Genomic DNA, 14,351 nt, shown 5'->3' on the forward strand with positions numbered 1-14,351 from the left:
GATTTGAAGCCAAAGCCAGGAATGGATTTGAAAAGGAGAGAAATCTCAGGATTTCCTTTATTGACCTGATCTCTGTTTATAGTCTGTTTCTGGCTTTGGCTTCAAATCTTTGGCAGATAATCTTTCTGTGTAAATGGACTCTTAACCTGTTCTTTCAGCCAAAAGGAAGCTAGGGAAATTGTTGCAGGGAAATGATGAAATCAGGGATGTGATAAAATGACCACGCTATTGGCTCATTTCCCTGAAGAAAGTCGGAGATTTGATCAAATAGCTGAACCTTTTCAGGGAAATTATCAAATGAACAAGTCAGGTGTCACCCAGCTGTTTTTTTTTTTTTTGGTCATACCAACGAAACTAACAAAAGAATAAGGTAAACTGATGGCAGGGACACCGGAGAGCAGTGGTTAGGTAATATGAGGGAGGACGGAGCCGTGACCTGTGCCAGCCACAGCTTCCAGTTGCTACCACAGGCTTTGTGTATAATGTCTACCAGGAGAAAACACACAAACAAGCAGGGGAACCTCATCTAATTATGATTTACCCAGAGGACAGACCGCTGATCCAAAAGATGGCGCTGGTGCGACGTGAGCTTTCATTCCAATCCTCACAGCCAGTACGAGGGTCCTCTTCTCCACAGCATCGGCCCCTGTCAGATCCGAAGAGGCATGAGAGGGTAAACAATGCTCTGGAAACCCCATTAGAAGAGCCTCTCAGCCTCCATGACTGATGAGAATGAAGCGCAACCTGGCCAGAGAGTTCACATAATGCAGAGGGCACAACATGGCGGCTGTTCCCTCCCCCTCGGCTAGCCCACAGAAATGTAGGCAGAAGCTCGAGGAGGAGAATCTAGTGAAGAGGGTGAGTAATTGAAGAAGCCTGGTGCCGGCTGTGTGACTCCTGACTTGATCATTTCCCTGAAATGGTTCAGGGATCTGATCAAATGTGACTTTCTTCAGGGAAATGATCCAATAGAGAGAGGTCATTTTATCATTTCCCAGGATTTGATCAAATTCCTAATTTCATCATTTCCCTGCAACATACACACTTGATAAAGCCATTTTTGCAGCAGGGCAGTGTCTGTGGGGCCCAGAGGAGCTAGGTCTTGCTGCAACCAAGTCACTCCCTGAACCAGTTTTTGGTTAGGGACCCACATGAATCATGTTTACCTCTCATTCCTTATTCGCAATGGTGTCCTGCAATGTCCCAGTCAAGTGAACAGCTTCTTGCACCACTAATAATTTATTCCATATCAATGTACATAGCTTGTTCAAAACGGTCCCTGTCCCCATTGGGGCTCAGTCTAAATTCATCTATCTGTATGCTTTGAAGTGTGAAAGTGCTTGTGCTATAAGACTGTAATTTAATACATAACTGGGAGCTGGTCCATAGTGTAAATGTTGTTACACCATTCTACTCCTACTACATACAGTATATCTGGGATCCCTATAACCACAAGTCAAAGTCCCAGTCTAGTCCATGTGGGCACCAATAGTTCTATTACATTTACCTATACTCCATCTAAAAGCCACAGAGGTAAATCATGGAAAAATATTGGGTTGAAATGAATGCCAGACATCTTAAAAGCCACAAGGAATAAAGGACAAAAAATAACATGGGTGTTTGTTGGTCACAGCTTCACCACACCCTGGAGGTGCACGGATATTACAGGTAACATTGCTGCACCAATGATTAAAGGGGTTATCCAGTGCTACAAAAACATGGCCACTTTCCCCCTACTGTTGTCTCCAGTTTGGTTGGGGTTTTGAAACTCAGTTCCATTGAAGTAAATGGAGCTTAACTGAAAACCGCACCTGAACTGGAGACAACAGCAGGGGGAAAAGTGGCCATGTTTTTGTAGCACTCGATTACCCCTCTAAAAGGTTATTTTTGAAACATAGAAGATTGTCGGCAGAAAAAGACCTCTGGGTCCATCTAGTCTGCCCTATTAATATTTCCCTTCTTATCTTAGGATAGATATAGTTTATACAAAAAGGTGGAGAGTCTCCATTTATACAGAAGTGGTGCTGGAAGATTCTATCACACAAAAAAAGTGTGGCCAATTTACTGGTTATACGTGCTATACGATATTACCTTTATCCTGTAGCAATTTCTTATTGATGACGTGCTGCTCGATTGAGAGAAGGACACATACTCACAGAACTTCAAACTTGTTCCCATTTATTTCTAGGTATATCGCAGCATTGTGCTGACCTACGACATATGTAAGCCTGTGAGCACAATGCTACGATATACCTAGAAATAAATGGCAAGTTTGAAGTTCTGTGAGTATGTGTCCTTCTCTCAATAGAACAGCACGTCATCAATGAGGAAATTGCTACAGGATAAAGTTAATATTGTATAACCTGTAAATTGGCCACACTTTGTGTGATAGACTGTTGCAAGTACGGATCCGTGGAGTCGGGATAGTATGGAACTGGAGTTCCTTTACTAAGTGTGGTGTTGGTTGTTTTTTTGAACAGTGGTGCTGGAAGATGCTAGAATATGTTCTTGAGCTTGCAGAAGGAATGCAAATAAGAAATACAAGGCTGAGAAAAGCAAGAATAGGTTAGACATAAGGAGGAAAAAAGAACACACATAGGTACAGTAAGAATTCATGAACCTGCAAGCATAAAATGTACAGATGTAATACAGTTGTGGGAATTTTTAAAAAAATACATGACTAAACGTCTATTACGAACTTGGGATTTTATTGTACAGTATTTTTAATTTAAGTGAACATCTCAAGGGGCATCTGACGCTGTATAGATAGGACAGTCCATAGTGGAAAAGTACAGATAAATAACACACGTGTTCAGTCTTGGTCTTCATCCCAGTCCTTCTTCCCTGTTGGCGCTTTGGGGCCACCCGCTGGTTTTGCCATAATGATCTGATGAGATAATAAAATTTAAGTTAAAACCTAAATATTTTCTATTTTCCTGCATGCAACACTCGGCATCTGGGCTGAACTGGATGTGACAGAATAAAACCTTAAGACTTCTTTAAGGGGTATTTCCATGTCAGACATTGATGGCATATACATCTGATTACATGTGGGTCCAACCTCTGAGATCTGCACCCATCTCTAAAACAAAGGCCCCCTGACCATGTCCAGAATTCTGCAAATAGCTGAGCGGGTTGTTTTATATAGTTTATATAACTTGCATTGATGTTACTAGCTGTGTAAACTACACAGCATCATGAGCTACACTACTCTATGTATCCGGGGGACTTTGACACCTGTGGCTGGTTGACAGTATATGCGAGTCTCCACCAACAGATGCTGAATGTTCATGTGTATGGGGATGACAGGAGAGAGAACTGGTGGCCAAGACTTATTGAAGGTCTTATGTCCCAGCAGCACCAAGTGCTAGACTCCTTTAGCCATAATCAGAAGCCACATGGTCCCATAAGGGAGGTCTGCCTCACCAATCAACATCAATGTACTGTAATACATCAATGAAAAAGAAAGTTTACTGCCCAGGTATAACAGCAGCTATAGAGGGTGAAAAGGAGAAGCTGAATCTTTCATGCAGTGTACAAGGTGCAAATGTCCAGCTGTAGTTGCACTACAACTCCCAGCAAATCCATTTCTTGTGGAAAGACAGAATATGAATGTAAAAGGGTTATACACTACTAGAACATAGCTGCATTTTTTCAGAAACAGTACCACCCTTGTCCTTAGTTTATGTGTGGTATTGAAGCTCAATTGCATTAAAAGTGAATGGACCCAAGTTTTAATACCACACAGTAGTAAGGGGGGGGGGGGGGGCGACATGGTTTGTGGAAGAATGCAGCTTTGTTGTTCTAAACCTGGATAACACCTTTAAATGAGTTTCAGTGACACTCCTGATCAGAGGCCTTTGTTTGGTATTGCTGCATTACCAGATACATCCTCTGGACAAGAGTGGCACTGTGCCTGGAAGTGGCTTTTTTATACATACCTCTAACACCAAGTTCTTAATACATTGGTTATTTCACATAAATATACATTAAGATAACACACCAAGCTGTTAGTAAGTGTAAGTGCGGTCATGCAGCGTGGAGTCCGTGCATTGCACACAGTAAGGCACCTGCTCCTTACAAGAGACCTATAATGTGTCCGGCTCATCCTGCCAGTCATCCTTATCCCAGTGTCCTTGCTGTTTTGGGGCTCTCGGTCCACCAGCTGCTTTGGCCATAATAATCTATAAAGGTTTTATACACAGTTCAGTGTGAAAAACATGAGAACCACACTACTCTTCGGTGCAATCAGCCTTTTATGAAGCAAGAGTCATGTCATGAGAAGTTTCAGTGTCTCAGAACAAGTATGCGATACAGATTAATAAGTTTATGGGGAAAAAAAAACATACTGAAACTAAAAAAAATCTACTCGAGAAACAGCACCACTCTTGTGCATAGGCAGTGCCTGGTACTACAGCCAGACCCATACAGTTAAATGGAAAATAGCTGCAACACCAGACACAACCTATGGGCAAGTGTATTGCAGTTTCTGAAAGAAAAATGCCCATATTTTTTTCCCAATACAACAATTTAAAATGAGGGTCTGTGTGGTTCGTCCCATCACGAGAGCCAAATGTAGATCGTACTCTACATAGTTCAAAATCCTTCCTGGACAGACTTTTTCCAGCATTGCAGTAAACAATCCTTCATGGCTGCCAGTGCTCATCCACAGCTCAAGTGCCAGCACAATATGGAGCCATGTTTCCTTTACCATTTACTGCACTGTATATCCTGCCACCACTTACCTGATCTACTCGCAAAACGGTGACTGCAGCATTGGTGGCCAGCTTGATACCCCAGTGTTTTACAAGGTATGGATCCATGACACTGCTCTCCAGCATATCTTTCACCGCAGCACTCTCAGCCTGGAGGGGATTGGGAAAAGGTGATCAGTAAATGCATATAAATTAGAGGAATAATAGCATGACCAATACTGGATGATATGCAAAAAACACTGCAGAGACACAATCATGTGTCTCGACATCAGTGAGCTAGCCAGACCTTCCTCCAGGAAGGAACAACCAAGCCAAGGAATGTCTCTAATTAAGGAAACCACCCAAGAAAGCCATCAATCCACAGACAACTGTTTCGGGGTATTTGCCCCTCATCGGTGTGGAGTAGGTTTCTGGCTAGTGGGAGCAATGCCTAGTAAGTGCATGCATGCAAAAGGACACTGGTTGACCCGGAGGTCAACCAACGTCCTTTTGCAATACTGGATGTCAGCGAAACTAACATTTGGCTGATTCTAATTCTTCCCAATGCTCCCATACACACAGAACATGCATGTGTTCTGAAGGGAGCTGGGTATCCTGTAATGTCCACACTTACCTCTATGTCAAAGCCCACGTTCTTGTTCCCCTCTTGATGCATGGCATATAACTTAGAGATCACTTCATTTGCTTTCACTCCAGAGTTTTCTGCGAGAGCTCTGGGAATAGACTCAAATGCTTCTGCAAACTTCTTGATGGCGTACTGGTCAAGTCCTGGGCACGTCTAAAACAAACGTACAAATCGAGTCAATACGTGCTGTATGTAGACGCAATGATCACCAGCCATATGTGAGAGAAGCTCACCTCTCCATAGGAAGTGATGTGCTTTGCCAATTCTATTTCTGTGGCTCCACCGCCTGGGACAAGACGCTTATCCTTTAATAGGAAAGAAGAAAATACTTGTTAATAATGTCAGCGTAACCCTTGGAGTAACAGGTAGTTCCACCCAGGATAAACCTATACAAAGCATCAGAGAATTGCATACGCAACTATAACGTAGCATTATGTGCACCCCCCCCCCAGTATAGTAGAGACTTGTATGACACCCTCACTATAGACTATGGACTCACTAAGGCATTGATGGTGAACACTGACAGCCAAGCTTCTTTACCCTCACATACAATATGCTATTTATGTGCAGTTTTACCTTTCTTAGTAAATTAGATTTTGCTTCTACTCACCCTTGTGAGAACTTTGAAGGTGTTGACAGCATCATCCACTGCGCGCTCCACGTCGTCCATCAGGTTGTCTGTAGACCCTCGAATGACTATGGTTGCAATGGCTCCATCTTCTTTTTCTATGAAAAACAGAATAATCCAATTACTACATAGTCTCAAAAGCTACAAATAGTGATTAGAGGTCAGTTAGGTTGGCTAATGTATCCCAGAACAGCCTGCATGTAATACTCACCATGCTTAAATACGACGACTTGTGTGTCCCCAACTTCAGACAGGTATACGCTGTCACAGTGTCCCATCTCCTCTGGTGTGGGTGGAGTCTATAGGAGGGATAAGACATGTGTAAACAGCTAACTGCCTGCTCTCCACTATACAACAGGCATATTCCCACAATACTAGAATAGTGATTAAGCTGATGTCACCAATGCCAGTGTAAAAAGTGATGACACTGCACATAATCTACACTCTGTACAAATACAGATTGGCCATGAAGAAAGGGCAGGGCCTAGAACTATATCCCCCTTGCTAGTGTATAACCCCCTCTAAATGGACAGTACTTTCTTATAAGGACAATACACAGGCAGGACTGCATTGTACACATTGAAGATACAAACTCTTTAACAGCCTGAATAGCATTCAATGGAAACTGGTATTACTGTAATATTTCTGCAGTTTAAGGGGTATTTCAATTTGATAAGGTGATGGCATACTGCTAGTGTATGTGGTGGGGTCCAGTTATCTGATGCCCACCAGTTCGGAGAGGGGGCCACAGCACTGGTGAAACTCTCTATCCCCTTGAAATTATGCTATCAGTGTATAAGCCTTTACCAGGAGAGATCCTCCAATTCCCAATACAGTAAAGGGAATCACTTACCAGCCTGGGCAGAGCTGTAGAACACACAGTTTTGCACAGTCTCCTCAGATCCCATTTAGAATTTAACCTATAAAATGTATCAGAAAACAAAAAACATTAAAGTATATGCACCCCACATGAAGGCATACACCCCCCCCCCCCGTATCTATATTCAAACACACACAGGAGTCAGGCCTCACCTGACCACCATAAGGTTGTATTTGTTGGCATAATGCAAAGCCATGTCTGCAACTTTGCCACCAGTGACTATGATGTTGGCTCCGGCATCGGCGATCGCCTTCACTTGTTCTTCCATGAGGTTCTCTTCCCCTTTGCTGAAGTTCATCAGCTCCTGTGCGTTGTTTATGAGCACTGTGCCCTGTAATGGAACCAATGTTACATTACTATTTGTTGTAACATCCCTTAAAAGGGGTTTCCTAGAAAATCTTTAAAGGAAACTAAGGTAAACATGGGAAGAATATACAAACTACATGCAGATATTGGCTAGAGTCACATCCAAGCTGCACCTAAGTCATGTAACATGCTATGCAGATAGCGTAACCAGCAGATTACAGGACCAGAGCAGGAACCCCATGCAACTTGGATCAGCGCAGAAGTACTGTATGTACACAGCGGTGCAAACCAAAATCGTCAACTCACGAAAGGTCTATTCCAACCACGGAGGATATAGAAAAACATATACTTTTATTGCAATGCATTTCAGCCTTAACATATATAATAAAGGCCTTTCTCAAGCAACAGAGAGAAAGGCCTTTGTTATACAAGTTAAGGCCGAAACGCGTTGCAATAAAAGTATATGTTTTACTATATCCTCTGTGGTTGGAATAGACCTTTCGTGAGTTGACAATTTTGGTTTGTACCGCTGTGTACATACAGTACTTCTGCACTGATCCAAGTTGCATGGGGTTCTTGCTCTGGTCCTGTAATCAGCTGGCTACGGTATCTGCATATTTCTCTCCCTCCTCTGGTGGTGATGCCTAGGAATAGCTGCGGAGTACGATCATATAGGTCTTCAATAGAGTTGTGCCTAACTTTGCACAACTCCTCCAGGTGAGTGGGTTCCTGTAGTAAGCCACTACCACAATCCTGGCTCTCTCATACTGCACAAGGAAGCACCCCTCCTTTCTCTTTCTATATGTAATATGCTAGAAGCAGACTTGATCTTTTACAAGTCCCACATACCTTGGTTTCTGTGACCATGCCATCGAAAGGACAGGAATATACTGCAATCTTAGCATCTTTCACCGATGTGACGTCCCCCTCAGTTTCCTTCTTGAACACCATACCATGCAGGACTGAGGAGGCACAGACACCAGATCCCTATGGAGGAAGTTACCAGCTTAGTGCACACAGTATATAGAACAGCCCTCTGCAGTACTATGTATATAATATAGACAATACTGTATGGTAGGGGTTAATACAGAGATGACTCACCAGGATCTTGCAGACTCTGATGTTATCAACATTAAAATTTCCAGATTCAGGGAGGATGGAGACTACATAATAAAACAAGAAATAAAGTTATGAGCCGGTTTTACAGTGAACTGTAGCTCAGGACGTCGATGTGTTCTAGGTCTTACCGCAGGCCTGAGCGATGAGTTTGGAGAGGAAGTCCTCATTGCCGTATTGTTTGCTCATAATGGAGGTTCGCAGGAGGGCAGCAGCTTCGTCGAGATCACGGAGATTCTTGGCAGAGCTGCACACCAGGTCAGGGAGGATCTCCAGGGCTTTCTTACAGGCCTTCTCATAGCCTTCAATAACCTAGGCATACACAAGAGGACCAAAATAACACCACATCTGGATATATGTAGACTACATGTCCAAGCATAACAGACTACCTTAAAAGGATTAACCAGCGCTACAAAAACATGGCCACTTTTGCCCCACTCTTGTCTCCAGGTCAGGTGCGATTTAAGCTTCCTTTACTTCAATGGAACAGAGTTTCAAACCCCACCCAATCTGGAGACAAGAGCAGGGGGAAAGTGGCCATGTTTTTGTAGTGCTGGATAACCCCTTTAACATGAGCAGGTTACATGCTGCACAACCCTTAACTTTGCTCTGTGACTCTTCAAACAGCTATGGAACTACAACCCCCAGCAAGTCCACACAGTCTATGTAGCAGTAGAGGGACATGGATGGTGGGAGTTGTGGCTCTTGCAAAACCAAAAATCTTATTACTAGAAAGAGCATCACCCTTGTTCACGACCCAAGTCTGGTATAAAGCTGAGCCTTATTCAGGTGGACAAAGGTACACCGCATTACCAAACACAGCGCAAGGCCAGGAGTGGCGCCATTTCTTGTTATAAACATCACGTTATAAATATCCTTCCTCAGAATTCACTTGTACTATTATAAGACATGAAAAATAATGTATGTGAAAGGATGTGAAAGCAGAAGACTATAATAAAAGTAAGCCGAACCTCAGACACAGAGAGCCCCATCCTCAGCAGCTCCTCCGCCTGTTCCAGGAGGGCTCCGGCAAACACCAGCACAAAGTTAGTGCCGTCCCCGACTTCCTGCTCTTGCATGTGTGACGCCATTACAATCATCTTGGCAGCTGGGTGCTGGACCTGAGATATAAAAAAAGAAAAAAAAAAAAATGACTGGCTACATCTATGTGTGGCAAGCTGAAAGATAAGGGAGGCCTATCCCATCCTGCCTTGCACATCTAAGCAAGACCAGGCATCACACACAATATACAGATGTATAGCCCCAAGTTTAAGAAATTTTATAGCAAGGGTATACAGTATAATATGGTTGTATTCATTAAAGGAGAAGTCCGGCCAAAATTAATTTTTGATATGTTGTTACTTATGAAAAGTTATACAAATTTCTAATGTACATTAATTATGGGAAATGCACATATAGAGCTATTTCCCTTAATTTAGTAGATCAGGAAGTGTTAGAAATATCTCTGAAGTGTCGTCACGACCCAGGGTGTAATTCCTATGGAGTGTCCAGCAGGGGGCGCTCTCTATATAGAAGTCTATGGGACTTTATTGTTTCTATGGGTTTCTATGTAATGTAATGTAATGTAGTGTACAGTGCTTTATTGAATGAATACATCTATGGAATACTTTGGGGAGCAAGTGTCCTTGCTCCCCAAAGTATTGCATAAATGTATTCATTCAATACACAGTAAGCCCGCCGATCCGCCGCATTTCCGCCGCATTCCCGCCGATCCGCCACACGCTGATCCGCCGCATTCCCGCCGATCCGGACCATATACATTGAACTACAGCTCCCATCATCTGCTTCTAGTATGAACAGGTGATGGGAGCTGTAGTTGGGTAAGGGATATGACATGCCGCCGGGCGCAGGGGGGAGCCGCTCAGTACACAGGAGCGCTCCCCCCTCCTCCTCCTCCTTCCGTGATAACTTCCGCCTATACCAATGCTGACTCCCTGCCTGGCCGCCGCTCTCCGCTCTCCCCCCATACATACCGGCTCCCGATGCATCCTGGTGTCCGCGCTGATGCCGGGAGCCGGTATATGAGAGCGGAGAGCGGCGGCCAGGCGGGGAGTCAGCATTGCTATAGGCGGAAGTTATCACGGAAGGAGGAGGAGGAGGGGGGAGCGCTCCTGTGTACTGAGCGGCTCCCCCCTGCGCCCGGCGGCATGTCATATCCCTTACCCAACTACAGCTCCCATCACCTGTTCATACTAGAAGCAGATGATGGGAGCTGTAGTTCAATGTATATGGTCCGGATCGGCGGGAATGCGGCGGATCAGCGTGTGGCGGATCGGCGGGAATGCGGCGGATCGGCGGGCTTACTGTGTATTGAATGAATACATTTATGCAATACTTTGGGGAGCAAGGACACTTGCTCCCCAAAGTATTCCATAGATGTATTCATTCAATAAAGCACTGTACACTACATTACATTACATTACATAGAAACCCATAGAAACAATAAAGTCCCATAGACTTCTATATAGAGAGCGCCCCCTGCTGGACACTCCATAGGAATTACACCCTGGGTCGTGACGTCACTTCTTCAGAGATATTTCTAACACTTCCTGATCTACTAAATTAAGGGAAATAGCCCTATATGTGCATTTCCCATAATTAATGTACATTAGAAATTTGTATAACTTTTCATAAGTAACAACATATCAAAAATTAATTTTGGCCGGACTTCTCCTTTAAACTGGAAACACTTCTTTTAGCCCTTGTTCGCTTGCAGGTATCCTTGTGGTTGCCTGAATAGGAGGCCACCTCCATGATGCCCCTCAGCGCTAAGAGGGTTTGAGTGTATCCTGTCCAGGCTACCCCTCTATAGAGATGAGCCAGAGCCAAGTATACACCATTACCCACCTCCAGCTCTCGGATGATGGTGGCCGCGTCATTGGTAACAAACAATTTCTCCAAGTGATTTATAACCATTTTGTTCATCCCTGCGGCATAGAACAAAACAACAAGAAAGTGATTAATCGTCAGATACAGGATAACAGTATGGAGGAAGACGGGAGGATGGATCAGGTACCGTTTGGTCCATAGGCAGTGCGGGTCGTCTGGGCGAGTTCTTTACAGGCCTGGATGTTCCTAAAGACGGCTTCTTCTAACCCAGAATAATGCTGCAAATAATACATAATGGTAAGACACCAGGGTATTCATAGAGAGGACTGACCCCCAATACAGGCAGGGAATATGTGCGGTGTCCATGGAGATCTGTGTGTGCACGCATGGGCAGTCACTATATACAAACAAGAGTGTATACTACAATGGATGTAACCTCACCCTGGATGTGGCTGCTTCACTCAGTAACATGGAGGAATGGGGGCAGTCACGGGTGGGACCCACTGACATCACACAAGTCCTTAGTGGACACAACTGCATCACAGGATTTCCCGGTGTAGACCACTGTGGGCATATAGTGGCTCCATTGTCATGGCCCCCATAGGGTACCTAATTTACTGGATGCTTCTGTATATAACAGCACAGACATGGCGATATATACTGAGAAAAGATTCCAGGACGCCCTTGTGGCCCCTGTAGGGTGAATGGGGGCTTATGGTTACAATTTACACATATGGCAAACATGCAGTGTGAATGCAGCCCGATAGACAACAGGGACACTGACACACTGGTGTCAATGGAGGAATTGATGGTGTTTGAGGTGATAAAGATAGAGGTGATATAAGCGGCAACCCCATCATGGGGAGAACAAAACAAGGCAGAGCTCCCCAATGTATAGGAGTGGGGGGGTCACAGTTTTCTATGTCCATAAGAATCCTATGTGGCTCATACACAGGTTCTCTAAACCAGACCGTCATGTAGAAAGACACAGAACCAAAAGAGGAAATATAGAGGGAAGGAGGAGGCGGCGTCACAACTACTGGAAATACTATATACAGTATATACACACACCCATACATAGCTATGCTATATTAATGTTATAGAGTAGTGATCAGGGTAATAATAAATCCTGATACTGGGCGGCTGCATTACCACTCTGTGATGTTACATGGTAATATTAATGGCTCTCCAGTATATCGAGCCCATTACTGGCACACTATAAGAGAATGGCATTGTGTAATACTTCATGTCACCTGTGGTGGCGCTGCACAGAACGTGAACACTTACCACAGATCACAGCAGACCACTGGGGCAATGGAGCAACCAATCACAGCCCAGCTTTCATCTCTCACATGGCTCTAGTGAAATGAAAGCTGAGCTGTGATTGGTTGTTAGGGGCTCTTGGTGATAACTCTATGGTGATTCCAGAGGTTGTGACTATAATACAAACCCAGCCATGACAACCAGGTGACACCTCAGGATATAATAGAAGAGAACCTGAAGAGTCTATGGAACAGGAGTCACACCTGAAGCCTCCAGCTGTTAAGGTATTAAAGGGGTTGTCCAGCAAAAACACTTTTCTTTCAAATCAACTGGTGCTAGAAAGTTATATAGATTTGTAATTTACTTCTATTAAAAAAATCTCAAGTCTTCCCATACTTATCAGCTGCTGTATGTCCTGCAGGAAATGTTTTATTTTCAGTCTGACACAGTGTTCTCGGCTGCCACCTCTGTCTAGAGCAGGAGAGGTTTTCTACGGGGATTCATATAAAACCGAGACAAAGTTCCCGTCTCGGCCAGAGATGTCAGAAGAGCAGTGTCAGACTGAAAATAAAACAACATTTCCTGCAAGACATACAGCAGCTGATAAGTATGGGAAGACTTGAGATTTTTTTTTTTTATAGAAGTAAATTACAAATCTATATAACTTTCTGATATCAGTTGCTCTGAAAGAAAAAGATTTACGCTAGACAGCCCCTTTAAGCCCACATACATATCAGACAGCTGTATACATCTTTCCCAATCCCTCCGCACCCCTGCACGCTCAGCTTGGCTGAGGTATCATGCGCTTTTAATAGAGAAAGGGGAATAAGACACCTTTGGCAGCGGCTTCTCTCTCCTGGGAACAAAGGGGTTGGTCAGATGAAGGTGTATTATATGGGAGATCCCAGCAACATGTTCAATTTTATTTCAGCGCCCCCACAGGTGAGTCTAAGCATTAGTTGTAATTGTAATCAATGGAAAATAAATGAAATGTAATTGGGGCCACAATATCAATCTATTTATCCCACAAAGGATATTGAGCGTTTTTTCCCCTTTTACCATCATCAGCTATCGATTAGTCATGTCTGTTCTCAGCACGGAGCGCCCAACGATCAGACGTGACTAATCAATAAGCCATCAGAGCTCATATTAGTGACAATATAGTTACCGTAATACCCATATATGTGCGTATGTATAGTGCGTGACGTCATGTATTATTACGCAGTGCCGGGTGTGTGACGTCATACGTGAGCTGCCCCTCTGATGTGCCTGTCACCCCCCGGCCTGTTCTGGAAGTTTCCATGTGCCGCACATGTCGCCGCTCCCTCCGTCCTTCCTCATCCTCCCTCGGGCCTCTCCTCACCTTGGCTCCTTCCTTCAGCATCTGGGCGAAGCCCGGGGCCTTGGGGACGTGCAGCGCCATGTGTGCGGCTCCGGTGTGCGGGGAGACAGAGACGAGAGACGCTCACACAACCGGCGAGAAGACAGGAGGAGGAGTGGGAGGGGCTACCCACAAGGCACTGCGCGCCCAGACCTGAGCAGCCGCGGGGCCGAGCGATAGATGAGGCCTGACAGCGGGAGCTGTGGAGGGAAGAGCGGAGCGGGGCGCGCTGATCGATGTGATCGGGGAGCCACTGCGCGGCCTGGTAACTGTACAGCCTGACCGGCAGCGTGCTCAGGGCGTGAGCGCCGCACAAAGACCGGGGCTGAACACTGCGACATTTATTATACCGCACCAGGGCGTATCACTGCGCTATCACTGCGGCACATGTAATAAAGTGTATAGGCAAATGTGTTCTGAAAATACTGCGCTATATATGGAAGGCTCGAGCAGTGATCGACAAGCGCTTACAGAACTACAACTCCCATCATGCCCTGGGCCGCAATTACGGGCTAATATAGGGCCCATTCATTATAATTGGGCTGTTCACACTGTAGTCCTGGATCCGTTATCTGCAAAAATTAGTG

General features: G+C 44.6%; 1 protein-coding gene across 3 annotated transcripts; it reads right to left on the reverse strand.

Annotated features, from left to right (window-relative positions):
- Nucleotides 1–2,689: 2,689 nt before the first annotated feature.
- Nucleotides 2,690–13,920, reverse strand: CCT8 (chaperonin containing TCP1 subunit 8). Of its 3 annotated transcripts, none has more exons than XM_069945847.1 (16): nucleotides 13,747–13,920; nucleotides 11,308–11,398; nucleotides 11,139–11,218; nucleotides 9,242–9,391; nucleotides 8,402–8,582; nucleotides 8,256–8,317; nucleotides 8,004–8,141; nucleotides 7,001–7,179; nucleotides 6,822–6,888; nucleotides 6,180–6,267; nucleotides 5,951–6,066; nucleotides 5,574–5,645; nucleotides 5,329–5,493; nucleotides 4,746–4,865; nucleotides 4,082–4,184; nucleotides 2,690–2,887 (listed from the first exon to the last, which is right to left on the reverse strand). In XM_069945847.1, exons 1-15 carry the CDS (start codon nucleotides 13,804–13,806, stop codon nucleotides 4,089–4,091), a joined length of 1,665 nt encoding a protein of 554 aa, XP_069801948.1. In that variant the 5' UTR covers nucleotides 13,807–13,920; the 3' UTR covers nucleotides 2,690–2,887; nucleotides 4,082–4,088. The 3 variants fall into 3 exon arrangements, with proteins under 3 accessions (XP_069801948.1, XP_069801951.1, XP_069801949.1); XM_069945848.1 differs by having other exon boundaries at nucleotides 2,819–2,887; nucleotides 4,071–4,184; XM_069945850.1 differs by lacking the exon at nucleotides 4,082–4,184 and having other exon boundaries at nucleotides 13,747–13,914.
- Between the last annotated feature and the right edge of the window lie 431 nt (nucleotides 13,921–14,351).

Source organism: Dendropsophus ebraccatus, chromosome 11 (assembly GCF_027789765.1).
Source record: "Dendropsophus ebraccatus isolate aDenEbr1 chromosome 11, aDenEbr1.pat, whole genome shotgun sequence".
Taxonomy (NCBI): Eukaryota; Metazoa; Chordata; class Amphibia; order Anura; family Hylidae; genus Dendropsophus; species Dendropsophus ebraccatus.